Below are 20,424 nucleotides of genomic sequence, written 5' to 3' on the forward strand. Positions count from 1 at the left end.
TATCAGACATCCCTGCATATATTATATCCTCTACATTTCTCATCGCAGTTCTATGAACTAGGTAGTTGTCTCCACTTTAACAAATGATGGGTAAAGTTCAGATAGATTTGTATTATCTATCACTAACAATAACAACAACAAATTAGTAGTAGTAATTGTAGCGGCAGCAACAAGAGAGGAGTGGCAACTAGTAGTTGTTGAATACATGCAGTTGCGAGAGGGTCTCTGAATAAAATGGATATCTGTTTATCCCCCCAAAAGATTCAGGTCATGAGCACAGGGGGGCGGGGCCTGCAGGTACCAGATACTAAGAAGAGAAAAGATTCTGTTGTGGGTCCAGCTGTACTATGGAAGTGTAGGAAAAGATTGAGTCTGGTAGAGTAAAGAGTACCTAACTGGAATCAGGTGATCTATATCCTTAATCTAGGACATACCACTAATTTTATCTGTGAAAATAGGTAAATCATTTCTCCTGACTTTCTTCTTGTTTAATAGAAGTACTAACTAAGATCCTTTACAAGTCTACCATTTAGAGTTACTTTTTGCTTCCTTTAGGTGCGCACTGAACTACCATAGTCTGGGGAAGGGGAAGAGAAGGAATATAAGAATGTGAATTTGAATAAGAATGAGAAAGAAAAGGAGAAAGAGACGTCCACTAAATACTCATAGCATAATACTTTATATGATATAATAATTAAACCTCAAAATAGCTTTACCTGTCATTAGTACAAAGTTTGTTCATCTCTTTTCCAGTGAAAGGGCAAATTAGAAATTTACTTTTCCATGATACCCATTTTTGAAGAATAATCACTATCTTTGGGGAATCTAAGACATACAGATTGAAAAGAATTGGATTTTGAAGACCAAAGATGTATCTGAAAAACAACTATCTGTTTCTTTCAATATATGTTTTTACATAATTTCACATTAAAAGAATGTCTTTTTTTTTTGACAGTTGGTGAATTACATCCCCTAAAGGGTGAAATGAGAGGTATTTTATGTATTAGATACTAGTTCCTTCGAACAAGAAGAATAAACTTTTCATTTAACTTCCTTTTTCTAACTGACACTTTTTGCTGATTTACTGCATCTGAAGAATAAATATATAAGTATGTAATTATGTAATCTCAGAACCATCTTGCTAGTTGTAAGGTGGTTAAAAAAAAAAAAACCTACTTTTCATCATTTAATTCTCTCATGCCTAAAGGAGTATTTTTACCTTTTGACTGCTAAAGGAAGATATCTTCTCAAAGCCATTCTCTACCTGATACATTTTTTTAATTATGTATTTCAGGCCCTGCTTGATACTCAGAATCTTTTGCGTGCACAAATCACAAATTTTACTTTCAACCTGGGATTTTCAGGGAAATTTTACCATACAGGTAAGATAGAGATTAACTATCCCCGTAGTTAGCCTCTCTGACCACTCTTTAAAACTGTGACCCACTCCTCTTCACACCTTCTTGTGTCTCTCCAATACTTTATTTTCTTCATGTTACTCAGTTTCATTTAACTTATTTTTCCACCTTTACAAAATGTTAATAGCTTAAAAGTTTATTCACCATGTTATTATTTAATGGCCTTTTCTCTTCTGAACTATAATTTACATATATAAAACTGTGTAAGTAGTAAGTATAGTGCTCAATGAATTTCACCAAGTATACAGAGCTATGTACCCAGATCAGGAAAGAGGTACTACCAGAATCTACACACCCTGTCCCTTGTGCTGCTTTAGAGTCACTAGCTTCCCACCAAGAAAATCACTATCCTGACTTCTAATATCAAAATTCGTTTGCCTGGCTTTAAGATCTGTATAAAAAGAATCATATAAATGGACTCTTCTATATATAGCTTGTTTTGTCTAACATTTTGGTTTTGCAGACATTATTGTATAGGGTTGTATTTCTTTCAGCTTTATTGTTCTGTAGTATTTCACTGTTTGAATTTACAGTGAAATTTATTCCATTCTGTTCCAGTGTGAATGGCTGGGTTGTTTTCAGTGTTTGCCTTTCTTTTTTTGAACAGTCGTGTTAAGAACATTTTAACCACAACTATTGTTAAAAATAGTTGTCCTTCAGAGGACATATGTTTTTCTGTTGTTTATCAACCAGTAGAATTGCTGGTTATATGATATACTTATGATCAGCTTTAGTAGAAAATGCCAAACAGTTTTTCAAAGTGGTGGTATCAATTTATATTTCCAATACTATGTGAGTTTTCCTGTTGTTTTATATTCCTCCAAGTATTTAATATTATTAATATTTATCTTATTGTTTTAGCCCTTCTGGTGGGCATGTAGTGATACCATATTATGGTTTGAATGTACATTTCACTGACAAGTAGTGAAACTGAGTTCCTTTCATGTATTTATTGACCATTTGTATCTCTTCTGTTTTTGAAATATCTTACTGCCTTTATTGGGTTATCTGCCTTTACTTATTGATTTGTAGAAATTCTTTATGTATTCTTAATGACCTCTTTGTCAGTCATATGCATTGCAAATGTTTTCTCCTGATGTGTGGTTTATCATTTTTACATTCCTACTGATACTTTTTGATGAGCAAAATGTAGTCCATTTATCTTTTTTTTCCTTTTTGTGTCTCTTTAAAGACATTTTTGCATGCCACAAGATCATAAAAATATGTCCCTACATTCTTAAAATGCATGCATCTGAGATCCATCTAGAATTGATTTTTGTGTATGTGTGAGATAAGGGTCAAGATACCTGCTTTTTGAGCAAGTGTGGTTTTCTAATTAATTTGAAAACACTTGTTCTGATTTCAGGGTGAGGGTTCTACTTCACAACAAAAAAATAGAAAGAAACCTTCTTTTTCTCATAAAGATGTCTAATTGGTACCAAGTATTGAAAAGACCATCCTTTTTTCACCGCACCATGGTGTCATCATTGTAATAAATTAGATGACCATAGATGTGTGGACTCTGTTTATGGACTTTCCTGCTCATTGGTTCTATTTGTGTCATCATGCTATCTTATTTACTATAACTAATTGGTTCAGTTCAGTCACTCAGTCATGTCTGACTCTTTGCAACCCCATAGACTGCAGCACTCCAGGCTTCTCTGTCCATCACCAACTCCGGGAGCTTGCTCAAATTCATGTCCATCGAATCGGTGATGCCATCCAACCATCTCATCCTCTGTCATCCCCTTCTCCTCGTGCCTTCAATCTTTCCCAACATCAGGGTCTTTTCCAATGAGTTAGTTCTTTGTATCAGGTGGTCAAAGCATCAAAGTTAATACTAATATCTGCTATTTAAGTCTTCTAAGTTTGTTCATCATCTTCATCATTGCCTTGGCAATTCTTGGCCTTTTGCACTTTTATATAAATTTTAAAATTAGCTTACCATATCCACAAAGATCCTCACTAGAACTTTTATTTTATTGTTGCTGCTGTTGTTGTTGTTGTCGTCCAGTCACTAAGTCCTGTCCTACTCTTTGCAACCCCAGGGACCGTAGCACACCAGGCTCTTCAGTCCTCGACTGTCTCCCAGAGATTGCTCAAATTCATGTCAAGTGAGTCAGTGATACTGTCTGAACCATCTTCTCCTCTGTTGCCCTCTTGTCCTTTTGCCTTCAATCTTCCCCAGCATCAGGGTCTTTTTAAGTGAGTCAGCTTTTCACATCAGGTGGCCAAAGTATTGTAGCTTCCACTTTAGCAACAGTTCTTCCAATGAACATTCAAGGTTGATTTCCTTAGTATTGACCAGTTTGATCTCCTTGCAGTCCAAGGGACTCTCAAGAATCTTCTGTAGCACCGCAATTCAAAAGTATCAGTTCTTCGGCACTCAGCCTTCTTCTGGTCCAACTCTCACACCCATACATGACTACTGGGAAAACAATAGCTTTGACTACACAGACCTTTGTTGACAAAGTGATGTCTCTGCTTTTTAATACGCTGTTTATCAGCTTTCCTTCCAAGAAGCAAGCATCTTTTGATTTCATGGCTGCAGTCACTGTCCACAGCGATTTTGGAACCCAAGAAAGGAAACTCACTGCTTCTGCTATTTCCCCATCTGTTTGCCATGAAATGATGGAATTGGATGCCATGATATTGGTTTTTTAATGTTGAGTTTCAGCCCAGCTTTTTCACTCTCCTCTTTTACTTTCATCAACAGGCTTTTTAGTTCCTCTTCATCTTCTGCCATTAGAATGGTATCATTTGCATATCTGAGGTGGTTGATATTTCTCCTGGTAGTCTTGATTCCAGCTTGTGATTTGTCCAGCCCAGCATTTCACATGAAGTACTCTGCATAGAACCTAAATAAGCAAAGTGACAACACACAGCTTTGTCACCCTGTAGAATTTTTATTTAAATTACATTAAATCTATTAATTAATTTGGGGAGAATTGTTGTGCTAAACATTGAGTCTTCCTATGCTTGAACGTATTTGTGCTCAGTGTGTGCTCAGTCATATCCGACTCTCTGCCACCCCAAGGACTGTAGCCCGCCAGGCTCCTCTGTCCATGAAATTTTCCAGGCAAGAATACTGGAGTGGGTTGCCAGTGCCTACCTCAAGGGATCTTTCTGACTCAGGGGTCAAATCCGAGTCTCTTGCATCTCCTGCATTGGCAGACAAATGAATTCTTTACCAATTGGGAAGAACTCATATTTGGTAGGTTCTCTTTAATTATACTTGACAAAACTTTATTAATTTTCTATTTATTCCTTGGTGGAGTTTTTTGATGCAATAGTTAATGGTGTCTTTTTTAAAATTTTTTTTCCCATTTCTCTGTTAATAATATGTAAAAATAAAATTGATTTTGTGTACTGATATTAATATTCAGCAGCCTTGCTACACTCACTTATTAATTCTATACTTTCAAGATTCTTTTGGATTTTCTACCTATTCAATCACACAATTTTTGGATGGTAAAAATTTTATTTCTTCCTTTCTGAGCTTTAATGAAATTTCTTTTCTTTTCCTTGCCTACTGCATTAGCTTGGATGTCCACTAAATATTAAATAAACATAGTGATAACAACACATGTCCTGTTCCTGACCTCAGGGGAAACCCTTAAGTAGCTCTGTTCCTGTTCTTGAGGGTAACTCTTTCAATAGACAATTTCATAGATACTCTTTATTAGCTTAAATAAGATCCCTTCTGTTCCTAGATTGCTAAATGTATGGATGTTGAATGTACTTTATTTGTAAATTATCTGTTGTCATTCCTCACTAAAATGATCACTCTACAAACACTTCATTGTTGTAACACCAGCAAGCAGAACAGTGCCTATTGAAAAAAAACAAAAAAAAAAATGAGCTAATGAATAAAGGATTGGGTGAAAATAAAATTACCTTTCTTTTCACCATTAATATTTATAAGGGACAAGGTCAGAAAATAAAATTTGACCATGTTGTGTTGTGAAAGAAAATCACTTAAACACTAAGAATAACTAAAAACTTCTTTCCCAAACATAATAGAAATACATGAAAACTAAATTTTCATTGAAATACATACATTTCATACATACATACATACATTGAAATACAATAGAAATACATGAAAACTAAATACATGGCAACTAAATTTTTTTGTCCAGTGCTGATACTAAAGAACGACTCTAGCCAGTTGCTCCCCATGATTTCTGTTTCTGAGAGACTTACCTCTTTCCTTACTGGGGTTCTCCCAGACAGCTCATAGTCCTCTCTCTAAGCCAAGGAGAGTAGAACACAAGAGGAAGCTAAGGAGAAAGCGTGAAAGAGTTTTGTATAAGATCTGAAAGTGCCCACAAAACTTAGCTAGGGTTTTCTAAAACCAGTAAAATCAGTTTTCAGTGGGAACAGATATGAAATTTAATAATATGAATCCTTTGAAAATTGGATATTGTAAAGTTTAATTGAATTACATTGTCTTCCTTTCTAAATGAGTAACTCCTTTTTCTGTTAAAAATTCTGTTTTATTTAGTCTTGAACGGAAGAAGAAAAATAGCACAATCATACTAGTAAGATTTTATCTTAGGAAAGAGTTTCATCTTATTTGATTTACTTTTAGTTTTTGAAAGATTTGCACATTTTATGAAAAATAAAGAGATGAAAGGATAAAAATTATAGTTCCCTTTTAGTGAGCAACACCATATTCTAGGTACTTAACTAAGCACTTTTCTTGTAACTTTTCATTGAATTCTAGGATTTAAAGAATGTGTTATCTTGTTTTCTAGATAACATAGAAACTTCAAGGGTCCCAAGGTTATATAGCTAATTACATGTAAAAAAAAAAAATACTCTTAACTTCTAGTCAGAGCCCAAGTCTTATGTATTAGGGAAAAAATGGATTTTTATCATTTAATTGGCAATCCTTGATTAAGGAAGCTGAATGGCAAAAGGTGCCTTCCCCTTATCTGTAGGTTCTTTAGGTTGTATATTTTTTCAAATCACCAAGAACCAATCAGTTCAGTTCAGCTGCTCAGTCGTGTCTGACACTCTGCAACCCCATGGACTACAGCACGCCAGGCCTCCCTTTCCATCACCAACTCCCAGAGTTTACTCAAACTCATGTCCATTGAGTCAGTGATGCCATCCAACCATCTTATCCTCTGTCATCCCCTTCTCCTCCCACCTTCAGTCTTTCCCACCATCAGGGTCTTTTCAAACGAGTCAGTTCTTCACATCAGGTGGCCAAAGTATTGGAGTTTCAGCTTCAACATCAGTCCTTCCAATGAACACCCAGGACTGATGTCCTTTAGGATGGACTGGTTGGATCTCCTTGCAGTCCAAGGGACTCTCAAGAGTCTTCTCCAACACCACAGTTCAAAAGGATCAATTCTTCTGCACTCAGCTTTCTTTATAGTCCAACTCTCACATCCATACATGACTACTGGAAAAACCATAGCTTTGACTAGACGGACCTTTGTTGGCAAAGTAATGTCTCTGCTTTTTAATAAGCTATTTAGGTTGGTCGTAACTTGTCTTCCAAGAACCTAGCGTCTTTTAATTTCATGGCTGCAGTCACCATCTGAAATAGTGCTGCAGATGAAAACCAATAGTGTTGGTACATTTTAATTATATCAGAAAATTAATTAACAATGTGAAGAGCAAAGTTATATAAATTAGTAAATGCTCATCTTATCTCTAAACTCCACATTTGGTCTATGAATGATGGTTAAGGGTCCTGAATTTGGAGTTGTGTAATCTGGGTTAGAATTAAGATTCTGAATTCAGGTTCTATCCCGTATTTCCATTGACTTGTGGTAAATTGCATCACCTCTACAAATATCAATTTCCTTATCTGTAAAATGGAGTTAGTGGCTTTGAGCGCATAGTTCTAGTGAGAATTAAATGAGACAATACTTGAAAAACAGTTAAGATAGTCTCAATGATAGTTTTTAATATAGTATCAGAGTAAAAATATTACAGAAAAAATATTGAAGAGACACAAGTTACTTAAATAGATACATAATAAAATAATAATTTACATTAACTATAAGATTTCAGTGTAGTTTTGTAACAATTTAAGAAATGACGCTTAAAATTGAGGAATTTGACCTGAGTTCTTCTCTCTCCAGTTCTGACAAAAGTTGGAAAAGTGGAGAAACAAAGGAGTGACAAGAAGCCAGGCTAATCAAACCATTAATAACTGGTTCAGCTGTTTTTTATCATGATGTTTGAAGTATTACGCAACAGATACTTATTCTCAGTGTAATTAATTCTGATGTAAAATATCTGCAAAGTAGAAAGAAAGGAAATCAGATAAGGGAGAGCTGTAAAGAAAAAAGGAAGGGCCTACGCCTGCTACGACCTTACATAAGCCTATGAGAGGGGCCCTCTAGGGTGCTCAGGAAAGGACAACAAATGCCTGAGCAATCAGAGAATTCTGAAATCTGTTGCACTGTCCTCACATATAAACTTTGAGTAAAGGCCAACTAGAAAAATGAATAAAGAGGAGAGAAGAAGAAAGATAGGGAAAGGTAGGAACTATAGGAGACAGAGAATGGAGCTTAAAAGTAGTTGGAGGGGTGACTTTATTCATAAAGTAGGAAATCTCAGCTCACTTTTCCCAGAGGAGGTGGAAATCAGTAATGAACTGATTACTAGGAAACCCTAAGAGAAATCTACTTGTTTTCAGTATGTGAAAGTAAAACTGCAACAAGTAATTGACTTAACTAATAATCTTAACTAATAGGGTGTCCTGAGGACATACAAAATATTAAGCAAGAGATATAAGTAGAGACATTTAACTGCAGGGAAACCAAAAGTATCATCCTTATGTCAGAAAAAAAGAAAAACGTATTTAAGCATCACCAGTCACACTTAGCAAATGTCTCTTTACCAGGGCCACCTTATTTATTACCTAAAAGGCAGCAGGGCACAAGACTTTGCCATGACTGGGGTCATCAGATTTCTATGCCCCTGACTGTATCTTCCTATTCTTTCTCATTCCTTTCTAGAAGGTTTCCCAGAGCTTAGAAGCCCCAAGAATGCCTGGTGTGGGTGACTCATTAATCAAGCATTTACTTAATATAATGGCTTGATCAGTTCTTAAATACAGTGTCCCCTCTGTCACATAACACTCTGGTGAGCCGCCACCCCCGATATAGTACTGTAGTAAAAAAAAGAAAAAACTCTAGGAGACACGTAGAAGATGCAAGAACAGGAGCAAGAAATACAGGAGGGAAGGACACGGGCATTTTAAATTACCCAGTATGTGCCTGGACTATGTAGATACTTTCTCACAAAAGGAATAAAATAGGTATTGTTGTCCATATTTTTGCCTACTTGCCCACAGCTCAAATGTGCTGGAACCTAGAAATAAACTAAAAAGCTTCTAACTCCAAAGGCTGTACTTGTTCAACTCTACTGACATGAGTAACGAAAGTAACATGAGTAGTATGCTAAAGAGAATAAAATAAGGGAACCAAAACAGATTTGATTTAAATATGCCCTTTACACAGAGAGCAAGAATTCCCTCACATCAGCAAAGTACTTAAGCGTATGAAGGTGAAATTGAAGACTGTCCTTATTGAAAGATTATGTTATTACACCCATTCTATATCACTAATCCTGTTCCTCCTGCATACATCAGAACAACCATGCAGCCTCATATTACATCTTTATCTTTGGTCTCTTTCATTGCCCAATAAATCATAAGATCTAACTGCTCCTTTTCCTGCCAGTATGCTCTACCTTCATTCTTTCAGAAAATTATATCATAGGGGGTGGTAACAAGCAGTAGGCTTGGCTGGCAGTGCAGGCGGAACAATCTGTCCACCCTTGTTACCCTCTAGAGACCCATCAGAACCAGTCACATAAGAACTGCTATTGGAAATAGGCGGACGTTTTTCTCCATGCAGAAGGGACAACATTTAAAGAATCTACTGTTCTAGGACCTTATGGAATTGAGTGTCATTGCTGAAATTAAAGTGTGACTGCATAATTTTGTGATGATTAACATCATCTTATACGATGCCAGGACAGACACCTTACACTGCTCTCATTTATGCTTTCATAAAGAAACTCTGCCTGGAGAAGTATAAAAAGAGACTCCTACTCCTGCATATATATTAGAGAACTGTTTCATTTCCCACACTCAACTAAACTGCAGACCAGAGAAAATGAAGGAAATAAAATAAGCCCAAATATGAGATTCAGAAGAACAACAAAGCTGACTCTCAAGGAAACAGAGGTTTCTTGATGAAAAGTTTGCTGCCAAGAACTTGAAAGACAGGACAAGCATGACGAACATGGAGCACCGTGATTCTTGGGTTGTTATACGATGACTTCATTTCTCAGCTTATTTCCATCACCATCTTTTTTTTCTTTCCTTCAGTTTTCTCTAGTTTTCTCAATAACAGTTCCCACATTTCCCTTTTTCTCCCTTTTATGCATTAGTAAAAAAGGCAGAGGAGACAGAGATCAAATTGCCAACATCCGCGGGATCATCAAAAAAGCAAGAGAGTTCCAGAAAAACATCTATTTCTGCTTTTTGACTATGCCAAAGCCTTTGACTGTGTGGATCACAATAAATTGTGGAAAATTCTGAAAGAGATGGGAATACCAGAGTACCTGACCTGCCTCCTAAGAAACCTGTATGCAGGTCAGGAAGCAACAGTTAGAACTGGACATGGAACAACAGACTGGTTCCAAATAGGAAAAGGAGTACGTCAAGGCTGTATATTGTCACCCTGCCTATTTAACTTATATGCAGAGTACATATGAGAAGCGCTGGGCTGGATGAAGCACAAGCTGGGATCTAGATTGCCAGGAGAAATAGAAATAACCTCAGATATGCATATGACACCACCCTTATGGCAGAAAGGGAAGAAGAACTAAAGAGCCTCTTGATGAAAGTGGAAGAGGAGAATGAAAAAGTTGGCTTAAAGCTCAACATTCAGAAAACTAAGATCGTGGCATCTGGTCCCATCACTTCATGGCAAATAGATGGAGAAACAGTGAAAACAGTGTCAAACGTTATTTTGGGGGGCTCCAAAATCACTGCAGATGGTGATTGCAGCCATGAAATTAAAAGACCCTTACTCTTTGGAGGGAAAGTTATGACCAACCTAGATAGCATATTAAAAAGCAGAGACATTACTTTGCCAACAAAGGTCCATCTAGTCAAGGCTATAGTCTTTCCAGTGGTCATGTATGGATGTGAGAGTTGGACTATAAAGAAAGCTGAGGGCTGAAGAATTGATGCTTTTGAACTGTGGTGTTGGAGAAGACTCTTGAGAGTCCCTTGGACTGCAAGGAGATCCAACCAGTCCATCCTAAAGGACATCAGTCCTGGGTGTTCATTGGAAGGACTGATGCTGAAGCTGAAACTCCCATATTTTGGCCACCTGATGTGAAGACCTGACTCATTGGAAAAGACCCTGATGCTGGGAAAGATTGAGGGCAGGAGGAGAAGAGGACAACAGAGGATGAGATGGTTGGATGGCATCACCGACTCAATGGACATGAGTTTGAGTAAACTCGGGGAGTTGGTGATGGACAGGGAGGCCTGGCATGCTGCAGTTCATGGGGTCACAGAGTGTCAGACAGAGCTGAGTGACTGAGCTGAACTTATTCGCAAATGTAAGGAGTAACCCAGATAAATTATGGAATTATTTTGTTGGCAGTGTTGTGTTAACAACCCCTGTCAGAGTGATCTAAATACTATTAGAGCTCCACAACACATTTCCCACTCATATTCCCTGGGTTGCACTCCCTGCTTATCCCCCATTTCTCTCCAAACCTAAACAATACAAAGATCCTAAAAGTTAAAAATTCTAAAGTCCTTTGGAATGATTGTGTATTTCCTTCTTGCACAGATTTTATATGCATGTCTCATGTTTTAAAACCTTAAAAAAGAGTTGTATCACATTCTCTGGTTGTTCCCCAAGCAACAGATTTTCCTGTGTTACAATTCATGTTCAATGTTTTACATGTATGTAAGATAGTATAAATGGTATCTTCTAAATGCATATATTGGATTACATAATTGGATGGATAGATGGACAGATATGCATACAGATGAAGAGGCAATCAGTGTAGCTGAAATTAATTGAATAATCTTTTCCCTCTTCCCTACCCCCCAGGAACTGAAGAGGAAGATGAAGGGGATGACCGTCTTTTGGGGTCTGTTGATGAGTTCTGGTGGTTTCCACATATGTGGAGCCATATGCAGCCCCACCTCTTCCATAATGAGTCATCTTTGGTGGAACAGATGATTCTCAACAAAAAGTTTGCCTTAGTAAGTAACTCACTTTGAACTAAAGTGCACAGACTACTGAAGTGACTGGCTTTTTATATTGAGAACATCTTAGAGTTTTGGGGCATACCAACACTCCTTAAGCAGGCATGTCTATGTGATAGTTGGAAACCCTTGGTACTGCAGCCTTTCAGTATGTGACTTTTGAATTTGTACTGGATGGTCATCACTATGCTTAATGCTTTGAGGGGTCTAATTTAAAAGGAAATTTTCCAGACACTCATAGGACTCAGCTACATGACATGGTCAGAGCTCATAAAATATGATTCACATCCAGAAAGAGCTTTCTGCTACACTGAGAAGACAAAATACATATATAAAACAAATCTCCACTTAGAAAACAAACGTACAGTTACCAAAGGAGATGGGGGAGGGATAAAAAAGGAATTGGGGATTAGCAGATACAAACTAGTACAAATAAAATCAATAAACAATGAGGTCATACTGTATACCACAGGAAACTATATTTGATATCCTGTAATAAACCATAATAGAAAAGAATATGAAATAAATATATATATATATATATACACATACATACATATATATAATTGAATCATTTTACTGCAAACAGAAGCTAGCACAACATTGTAAATCAGCTATAGTTCAATTTAGAAAAATAGTCTTCAGTAAAATGAGATATTCCTGGGCCTGGTGACAAGCTATATAGACATAAAATCCACCATTCAGAGAATTAAGGGTCATTGAGAGTACCCAGGGAAATGTTGTGTAAATAGGATTTTAGGTACATTCTGAAATAAGAATAAGATTTAAGTGTCAGGGAGAATTTGGAGTTAAATGAGGCTGAGGGAAACACCAGGTAGGAGGTGTTTGCTGGCAGGAGGTAATGAAATCTCAATCTGGAAAGGCAAGAGGAATGGGAAGAAAACCATTTCAAAGACATCACATACATATAACACAGGAAAGGAACATTCATTTGACTGAGCAAGATACACTGTTTTATAATCAAGAGGATTCTGATTCTGCACAGGAAAATTTACAGTTAAAGTTATAATAAGTGCAGTACATGGGAAAATGTCCTTGTGATGAGTGGAGATGGTATAGAGTGGTTAACAAGCCAATATGGCATGTTGGGGTGGGAGGGTGTTTACCTTTCTATTATTCTTATGGGCACACAAACACGTGGAGGGAGTCCAGACAAGTAACTCTTTACTGAACCAGCATTCTTCTTCCTGGGCAGAGAGTACACTGGGGCAAGAACTATGCTCTATCACAGTTCCTAGTTCATAAACATACTCAGTGAATATTTGAAGTATAAACAATTAAAGCAGCAGAAATTACCTCTTTATTTATTATAGCATTTTCTTATTTGCAAACCCCAAAATTTATATTACAGTGTTCACAGGTTATGTTAATAAATCTAAAACCATCAGATGATGTTTCTAGGTTCAGTTCAGTCACTCAGTCATGTCCAACTCTTTGTGACCCTGTGGACTGCAACACGCCAGGCTTCCCTGTCCATCACCAATTCCTGGAGCTTGCTCAAACCCATGTCCTTTGAGTCGGTGATGCCATCCAACCATCTCATCCTCTGTTGTCCTCTTCTCCTCCGGCCTTCAATCTTTCCCAGCATCAGGGTCTTTTCCATTGAGTCAGTTTTTCGCATCAGGTGGTCAAAGTATTGGAGTTTCAGCTTCAGCATCAGTCCTTCCAGTGAATATTCAGGACTGATATCCCCCCGGGATGGACTGGTTGGATCTCCTTGCAGTCCAAGGGACTCACAAGATTCTTCTCCAACACCACAGTTCAAAAGCATCAATTCTTCAGCGCTCAGCTTTCTTTATGGTCCAACTCTCATATACATACATGGCTACTGGAAAAACCATAGCTTTGACTAGGCGGACCTTTGTTAGCAAAGTAACAAAGGTCTGCTTTTTAATATGCTATCTAGGTTGGTCATAGCTTTTCTTCCAAGGAGCAAATGTCTTTTAATTTCATAGCTGCAGTCACCATCTGCAGTGATTTTGGAGCCCAAAAAAATAAAGTCTGTCCCTGTTTCTACTGTTTCCCCATCTATTTGCCATGAAGTGATGGGACCAGATGCCGTGATCTTAGTTTTCTGAAAGTCGAGCTTTAAGCCAACGTTTTCACTATCTTCTTTCACTTTCATCAAGAGGCTCTTTAGTTCTTCTTCCCTTTCTGCCATAAGGATGGTGTCATCTGCATATCTGAGGTTATTGATATTTCTCCTGGCAATCTTGATTCCAGCTTGTGTTTCATGCAGTCCAGCATTTCGCATGATGTACTCTGCATGTAAGTTAAATAAGCAGGGTGACAATATACAACCTTGACACACTCCTTTCCTGATTTGGAACCAGTCTGTTGTTCCATGTCCCGTTCTAAGTGTTGCTTCTTGAGCTCTATACAGATTTCTCAGGAGGCAGATCAGGTGGTCTGTTATTTCCATCTCTTTAAGAATTTTCCACAGTTTGTTGTGATCCACACAGCCAAAGGCCTTGGTGTAGTGTTTTTCACATACTGTTTAATTCTAGGTAAATCTTATTAATTGTAGGCTAAGGCTAGTGTGCAAAAGAATTAAAATACATTACACTAGTTAATTTGCATAAGATTTGGGAAATACTAAAATATAACCACTCCCTTAGCAGACCAAAATTTTTTTTCTATAGATTTGAAGTCTTGACCCCAAAACTAGGGGCTTCCCAGGTGGCTCAGTGGTAAAAGAATCTACCTGCTAATGCAGGAAATGCAGGAGATGCTGGTTTGATCCCAGTGTTGGAAAGAGTTCCTGGAGGAACAAATGGTAACCCACTTCAGTATTCTTGCTGGAGAATCCCATGGATAAAGGAGCCTGGTGGGTGACAGTCCATAGCGTTGCAAAGAGTTGGATGCAACTGAACATGCACTAAAATGAGAAATGACTAATTTGAAGTATAATCTCAATTTTGAGGTTTCCTGCATCTTTGCCTTTTCCAGTGTTAGTCTCTAAACCCTGAAACTACATGGAACTCTGTGGAAACAAGACCACATGTTATATCTCCCTTGGCTGGCCCCCCAGTTATGTAACTATTAGTTTTTCTGGTTAATTAGAATTTAAGAAAGTGTTGATGGTCACTTGCCCAATTAACATGAAATGTATTTTACATAAACTTCTAAAGTCCCAAGAGGTTTGAATAGTTGACTCACATAGTATGTTACTCAAATCTGTACAACAAAAGTTTAGAATTAATGAAGCAGACTGCTTTTTCCACAAGAATATAGAAGACCAAATACTTATGGGTAGCATCAGGAGCCCATATTTATCTTTTAACTTCAATCTACTCCCCAAGATAGACAAATGGCTTCAAGGGCACCTTTTTCAGACATTGATATTTTGTCAAGAAAACACAAATAGTCCGTACATGCTAGTATTTTGAATATGTTGACAGTATTTGCAAACTCCTGTGAGATAGAGAGCCACCATTTTTCCCAAAAATATATATATATACTTAGGACTAGTAAACAGCACGTAGAAGTGGATAAATATTGCCACAGTTTGTAATAGCACTAAAATCCCCTCAATGTAGGAAACAGTAATTCTGTCATCTTCAGAAATCTAAAAGACTGCTGATATTAGCAACGTTAATCAGCAAGAGAGGATATGGAGAAGAAAATTATTTTGTAGTTTCTTTTTAAATCTGTGGAGAAAGGAAGGAATTTGTAAACAAGGAAAATGCATACATAAAATAAAAGAAAGTACTAACAAAAGATAAACTAAGAAGTGATAGAGAAGATTTCTAGGTATGTTGTTATTGTTGTTTTGGTAGTGTTCAAAAAACATTTTAGCAAGCAAATATGTCATCATATTTGATGACATTCACTGTTATATTCCCCTGAAAATAGAACATTATCTGGAATAATAGTATTCTGTTATGACCTGGATTAATGAATCAACATATGCCAATATTATTCCATTCAGTTCAGTTCAATCGTGTCTGACTCTGCGACCCCATGGACTGCAGCACGCCAGGACTCCCTGTCCATCACCAACTCCCAGAGTTTACTCAAACCCATGCCCATCAAGTCAGTGATGCCATCCAACCATCTCATCCTCTGTTGTCCCCTTCTCCTCCTGCCCCCAATCCCTCCCAGCATCAGGGTCTTTTCCAATGAGTCAACTCTTCTCATGAGGTGGCCAAAATACTGGAGTTTCAGCTTCAGCTGTCCTGTTTTTACTGTTTCCCCATCTATTTGCCATGAAGTGATGGGACCAGATGCCATGATCTTAGTTTTCTGAATGTTGAATTTTAAGCCAAAGTTTTCACTATCCTCTTTCACTTTCATCAAGAGGCTCTTTAGTTCTTCCCTTTCTGCCATAAGGGTGGTATCATCTGCATATCTGAGGTTATTTCTATTTCTCCTGGCAATCTAGATTCTAGCTTGTGCATCATCCAGCCCAGCATTTCTCATATGTACTCTGCATATAAGTTAAATAGGCAGGGTGACAATATATAGCCTTGATGTACTCCTTTTCCTATTTGGAACCAGTCTGTTGTTCCATGTCCAGTTCTAACTGTTGCTTCCTGACCTGCATACAGATTCTCAGGAGGCAGGTCAGGTGGTCTGGTATTCCCATCTCTTTAAGAATTTTCCAGTTTGCTGTGATCCAGACAGTCAAAGGCTTTCACATAGTCAATAAAGTAGAAGTAGATGTTTTCCTGGAACTCTCTTGCTTTTTTCCACTATCCAACGGATGTTGGCAATTTGATCTCTGGTTGCTCTGCTTTTTCTAAATCCAGCTTGAACATCTGGACATTCACGGTTTACACACTGTTGAAGCCTGGCTTGGAAAATTTTAAGCATTACATTGCTAGCTTGTGAGATGAATACAATTGTGTGGTAGTTTAAGCATTCTTTGGCATTTCCTTTCTTTGGGATTGAAATGAATACTGATATTTTCCAGTCCTGTGGCCACTGCTGAGTCATACAAATTTTCTGGCATATTGAGTGCAACACTTTCACAGCATCATCTTTTAGGATTTGAGATAACTCAACTGGAATTCTATCACCTCCACATGCTTTGTTCATAGTGATGCTTCCTAAGGCCTACTTGACTTCACATTCCAGGATGTCTGACTCTAGGTGAGTGATCACACCATCGTGATTATCTGGGTCATAAAGATCTTTTTTGTATAGTTCTTCTGTGTATTCTTGCCACCTTTTCTTAATATCTTCTGCTTCTGTTAGGTCCCTACCATTTCTGTCCTTTATTGAGCCCATCTTTGCATGAAATGTTCCCTTGGTATCTCTAATTTTCTTGAAGAGATTTCTAGTCTTTCCCATTCTGTTATTTTCCTCTATTTCTTTGCATTGATTGCTGAGAAGGCTCTCTTATATCTCCTTGCTATTCTTTGGAACTCTGCATTCAAATGGGTATATCTTTCCTTTGTCCTTTGCTTTTCTCTTCTCTTCTTTTCACAGCTATTTGTAAGGCCTCTTCAGACAACCATTTTGCCTTTTTGCATTTCTTTTTCTTGGGGATGTTTTTGATCCCTGTCTTGTGTACAATGTCACAAACTTCCGTCCATAGTTTTTCAGGCACTCTGTCTATCAGATCTAATCCCTTGAATCTATTTGTCACTTCCACTGTATAACCATAAGGAATTTGATTTAGGTCATACCTGAATGGTCTAGTGGTTTTCCCCACTTTCTTCAATTTAAGTCTGAATTTGGCAATAAGGAGTCCATGATCTGAGCCACAGTCAGCTTCCAGTCTTGTTTTTGCTGACTGTATAGAGCTTCTCCATCTTTGGCTGCAAGAGTATATAGGCCAATATTATGGTTATAGTTAAATGTAAATACTTGAAAGTACATATAGTAAGAACAGACATGGACAGGAGTCATACATATTTTTTGGAATTCTCAACTTGAAATGATCATGACTTGAAAGAATAATTCAAATTTGAAATTTGGTCATTCTTAACCTCACATGTTAAACAGAGGACATTTCTTAAAAATGCCATTACTGGGAACTGGAGGAATCAACCTGCCTGACTTCAGACTCTACTACAAAGCCACAGTCATCAAGACAGTATGGTACTGGCACAAAGACAGAAATATAGATCAGTGGAACAGAATAGAAAGCCCAGAGATAAGTCCACGAACCTATGGTCACCTTATCTTCGACAAAGGAGGCAAGGATATACAATGGAAAAAAGATAACCTCTTTAACAAGTGGTGCTGGGAAAACTGGTCAACCACCTGTAAAAGAATGAAACTAGAACACTTTCTAACACCATACACAAAAATAAACTCAAAATGGATTAAAGATCTAAATGTAAGACCAGAAACTATCAAACTCCTAGAGGAGAACATAGGCAAAACACTCTCCGACATAAATCACAGCAGGATCCTCTATGACCCACATCCCAGAATTTCAGAAATAAAAGCAAAAATAAACAAATGGGACCTAATGAAACTTAAAAGCTTTTGCACAACAAAGGAAACTATAAGTAAGGTGAAAAGACAGCCCTCAGATTGGGAGAAAATAATAGCAAACGAAGCAACAGACAAAGGATTAATCTCAAAAATATACAAGCAACTCCTCCAGCTCAACTCCAGAAAAATAAATGACCCAATCAAAAAATGGGCCAAAGAACTCAACAGACATTTCTCCAAGGAAGACATACAGATGGCTAACAAACACATGAAAAGATGCTCAACATCACTCATTATCAGAGAAATGCAAATCAAAACCACAATGAGGTACCATTACACGCCAGTCAGGATGGCTGCTATCCAAAAGTCTACAAGCAATAAATGCTGGAGAGGGTGTGGAGAAAAGGGAACCCTCTTACACTGTTGGTGGGAATGCAAATTAGTACAGCCACTATGGAAAACAGTGTGGAGATTTCTTAAAAAACTGGAAATAGAACTGCCATATGACCCAGCAATCCCACTTCTGGGCATACACACCAAGGAAACCAGATCTGAAAGAGACACATGCACCCCAATGTTCATCGCAGCACTGTTTATAATAGCCAGGACATGGAAGCAACCCAGATGCCCATCAGCAGACGAATGGATGAGGAAGCTGTGGTACATATACACCATGGAATATTACTCAGCCATTAAAAAGAATTCATTTGAATCAGTTCTAATGAGATGGATGAAACTGGAGCCCATTATACAGAGCGAAGTAAGCCAGAAAGATAAAGACCATTACAGTATACTAACACATATATATGGACTTTAGAAAGATGGTAACGATAACCCTATATGCAAAACAGAAAAAGAGACTCAGATGTATGGAACAGACTTGTGGACTCTGGGAGAAGGCGAGGGTGGGATGTTTGAGGAGAACAGCATTGAAACATGTATATTATCTAGGGTGAAACGGATAACCAGCTCAGGTTGGGTACATGAGACAAGTGCTCGGGCCTGGTGCACTGGGAAGACCCAGAGGGATCGGGTGGAGAGGGAGGTGGGAGGGGGGACTGGGATGGGGAATACATGTAAATCCATGGCTAATTCATTTCAATGTATAACAAAAACTACTGTAATGATGTAAAGTAATTAGCCTCCAACTAATAAAAATTAAAAAAAAAATGCTATTACTGGTTTCAGGTTGACAACTCAAATTATGATCTTGAGGGAGCAGAGAACATTCATAAAAGTTTAATCAAATACAGAACTAATTGGCTTTTTTGTCAGGAGAAGACACACATAAGAAGAGACTGGATCCAGGCTCAGTCCCTCCTGGGTCATAACAACGTGAAAGAGAAGAGCAGCTTTGGGGAGCAGTGATTAGTATATAACCCAGCAGAGAATAGCTGTTGTTTTCATTATCATTATATTCAGTATCGTCAAACTGCCATCTTCTGTTCTTGCCTAGGTTTCTGTGCTTAGAGTGACAGGTAAGAGGGACAAAGATACTCAAGTTTAAAAGCTTATCTTATATTGGGAAGGCACTGGTTCATGTGAATTCTACATTTTCTAGTATGTGTTCTCTAATGCCCACTAAAGTATTAGTCACTAAGCTGCTTTGCTGTTAAATTTAAAGATGCAATAAGAAAAGTTCAAGGGTTTTATTTATTTTTCACATATTCTATATTATTTCCTTAAATTCTTCCAGCAACTCTGAACTGTAGGTATACTTATTCTCACACCATGAAGAAGAAAACTGAGAAGTCAGAGAAATGCCAGTGACCCACTCATGGTGACAAAGCTCACTAGTGGTAGAATTTAAAACCAGAAATCCTCTTTTATTTTTAAACTGCATAAATTGTGATTCCAAGCTTCCTCACTAGCCTCCTAAACCAATTCACAGTTATAAGTCTAGATTTCTCTTTTGCCTGGTAACCCAAGGGGGTATCTGGGAATTCTGCTAACATCAGGGAAATTGAGGACTAGAGGTAAAATTCATAGGACAACATTTCCCTTAAGTTCCCAAATGCTCCTTGAGATAGGCAGAGTTTATAACATGTTGGGAAGGAAGACAAACAACTGAATCAGGAGAACTTTCCACATGTCTAAACGGCATTTATCATGTATAGATACAGGTTGGTTGTATGTGCTCAGTCATGTCCAACTCTTTGCGACACCATGGACTGTAGCCCACCAGGCTCCTATGTCCATGGAATTTTCCAGGCAAGAATACTGGAGTGGGTTGCCATTCCCTACTTCAGGGGATCTTCCCAACCTAGGTATCAAACCCACATCCCTTTCCTCTCCTGTACTGGCAGGATGATTCTTTATCAG

General features: G+C 37.8%; 1 protein-coding gene across 1 annotated transcript in view; it reads left to right on the forward strand.

Moving 5' to 3' along the window:
* Positions 1-20,424, forward strand: part of LOC110128809 (bifunctional heparan sulfate N-deacetylase/N-sulfotransferase 3) — a 175,726-nt gene that overhangs the window by 63,028 nt on the left and 92,274 nt on the right. Inside the window, exons 3-4 of the mRNA XM_070452380.1 lie at positions 1,295-1,382; positions 11,534-11,688. Of these exons, the coding sequence (XP_070308481.1) occupies positions 1,295-1,382; positions 11,534-11,688 (243 nt within the window). The remainder of the gene's footprint in view (positions 1-1,294; positions 1,383-11,533; positions 11,689-20,424) is intronic.

This window comes from Odocoileus virginianus, chromosome 21, assembly GCF_023699985.2.
Source record: "Odocoileus virginianus isolate 20LAN1187 ecotype Illinois chromosome 21, Ovbor_1.2, whole genome shotgun sequence".
In the NCBI taxonomy this organism is placed as follows: domain Eukaryota; kingdom Metazoa; phylum Chordata; class Mammalia; order Artiodactyla; family Cervidae; genus Odocoileus; species Odocoileus virginianus.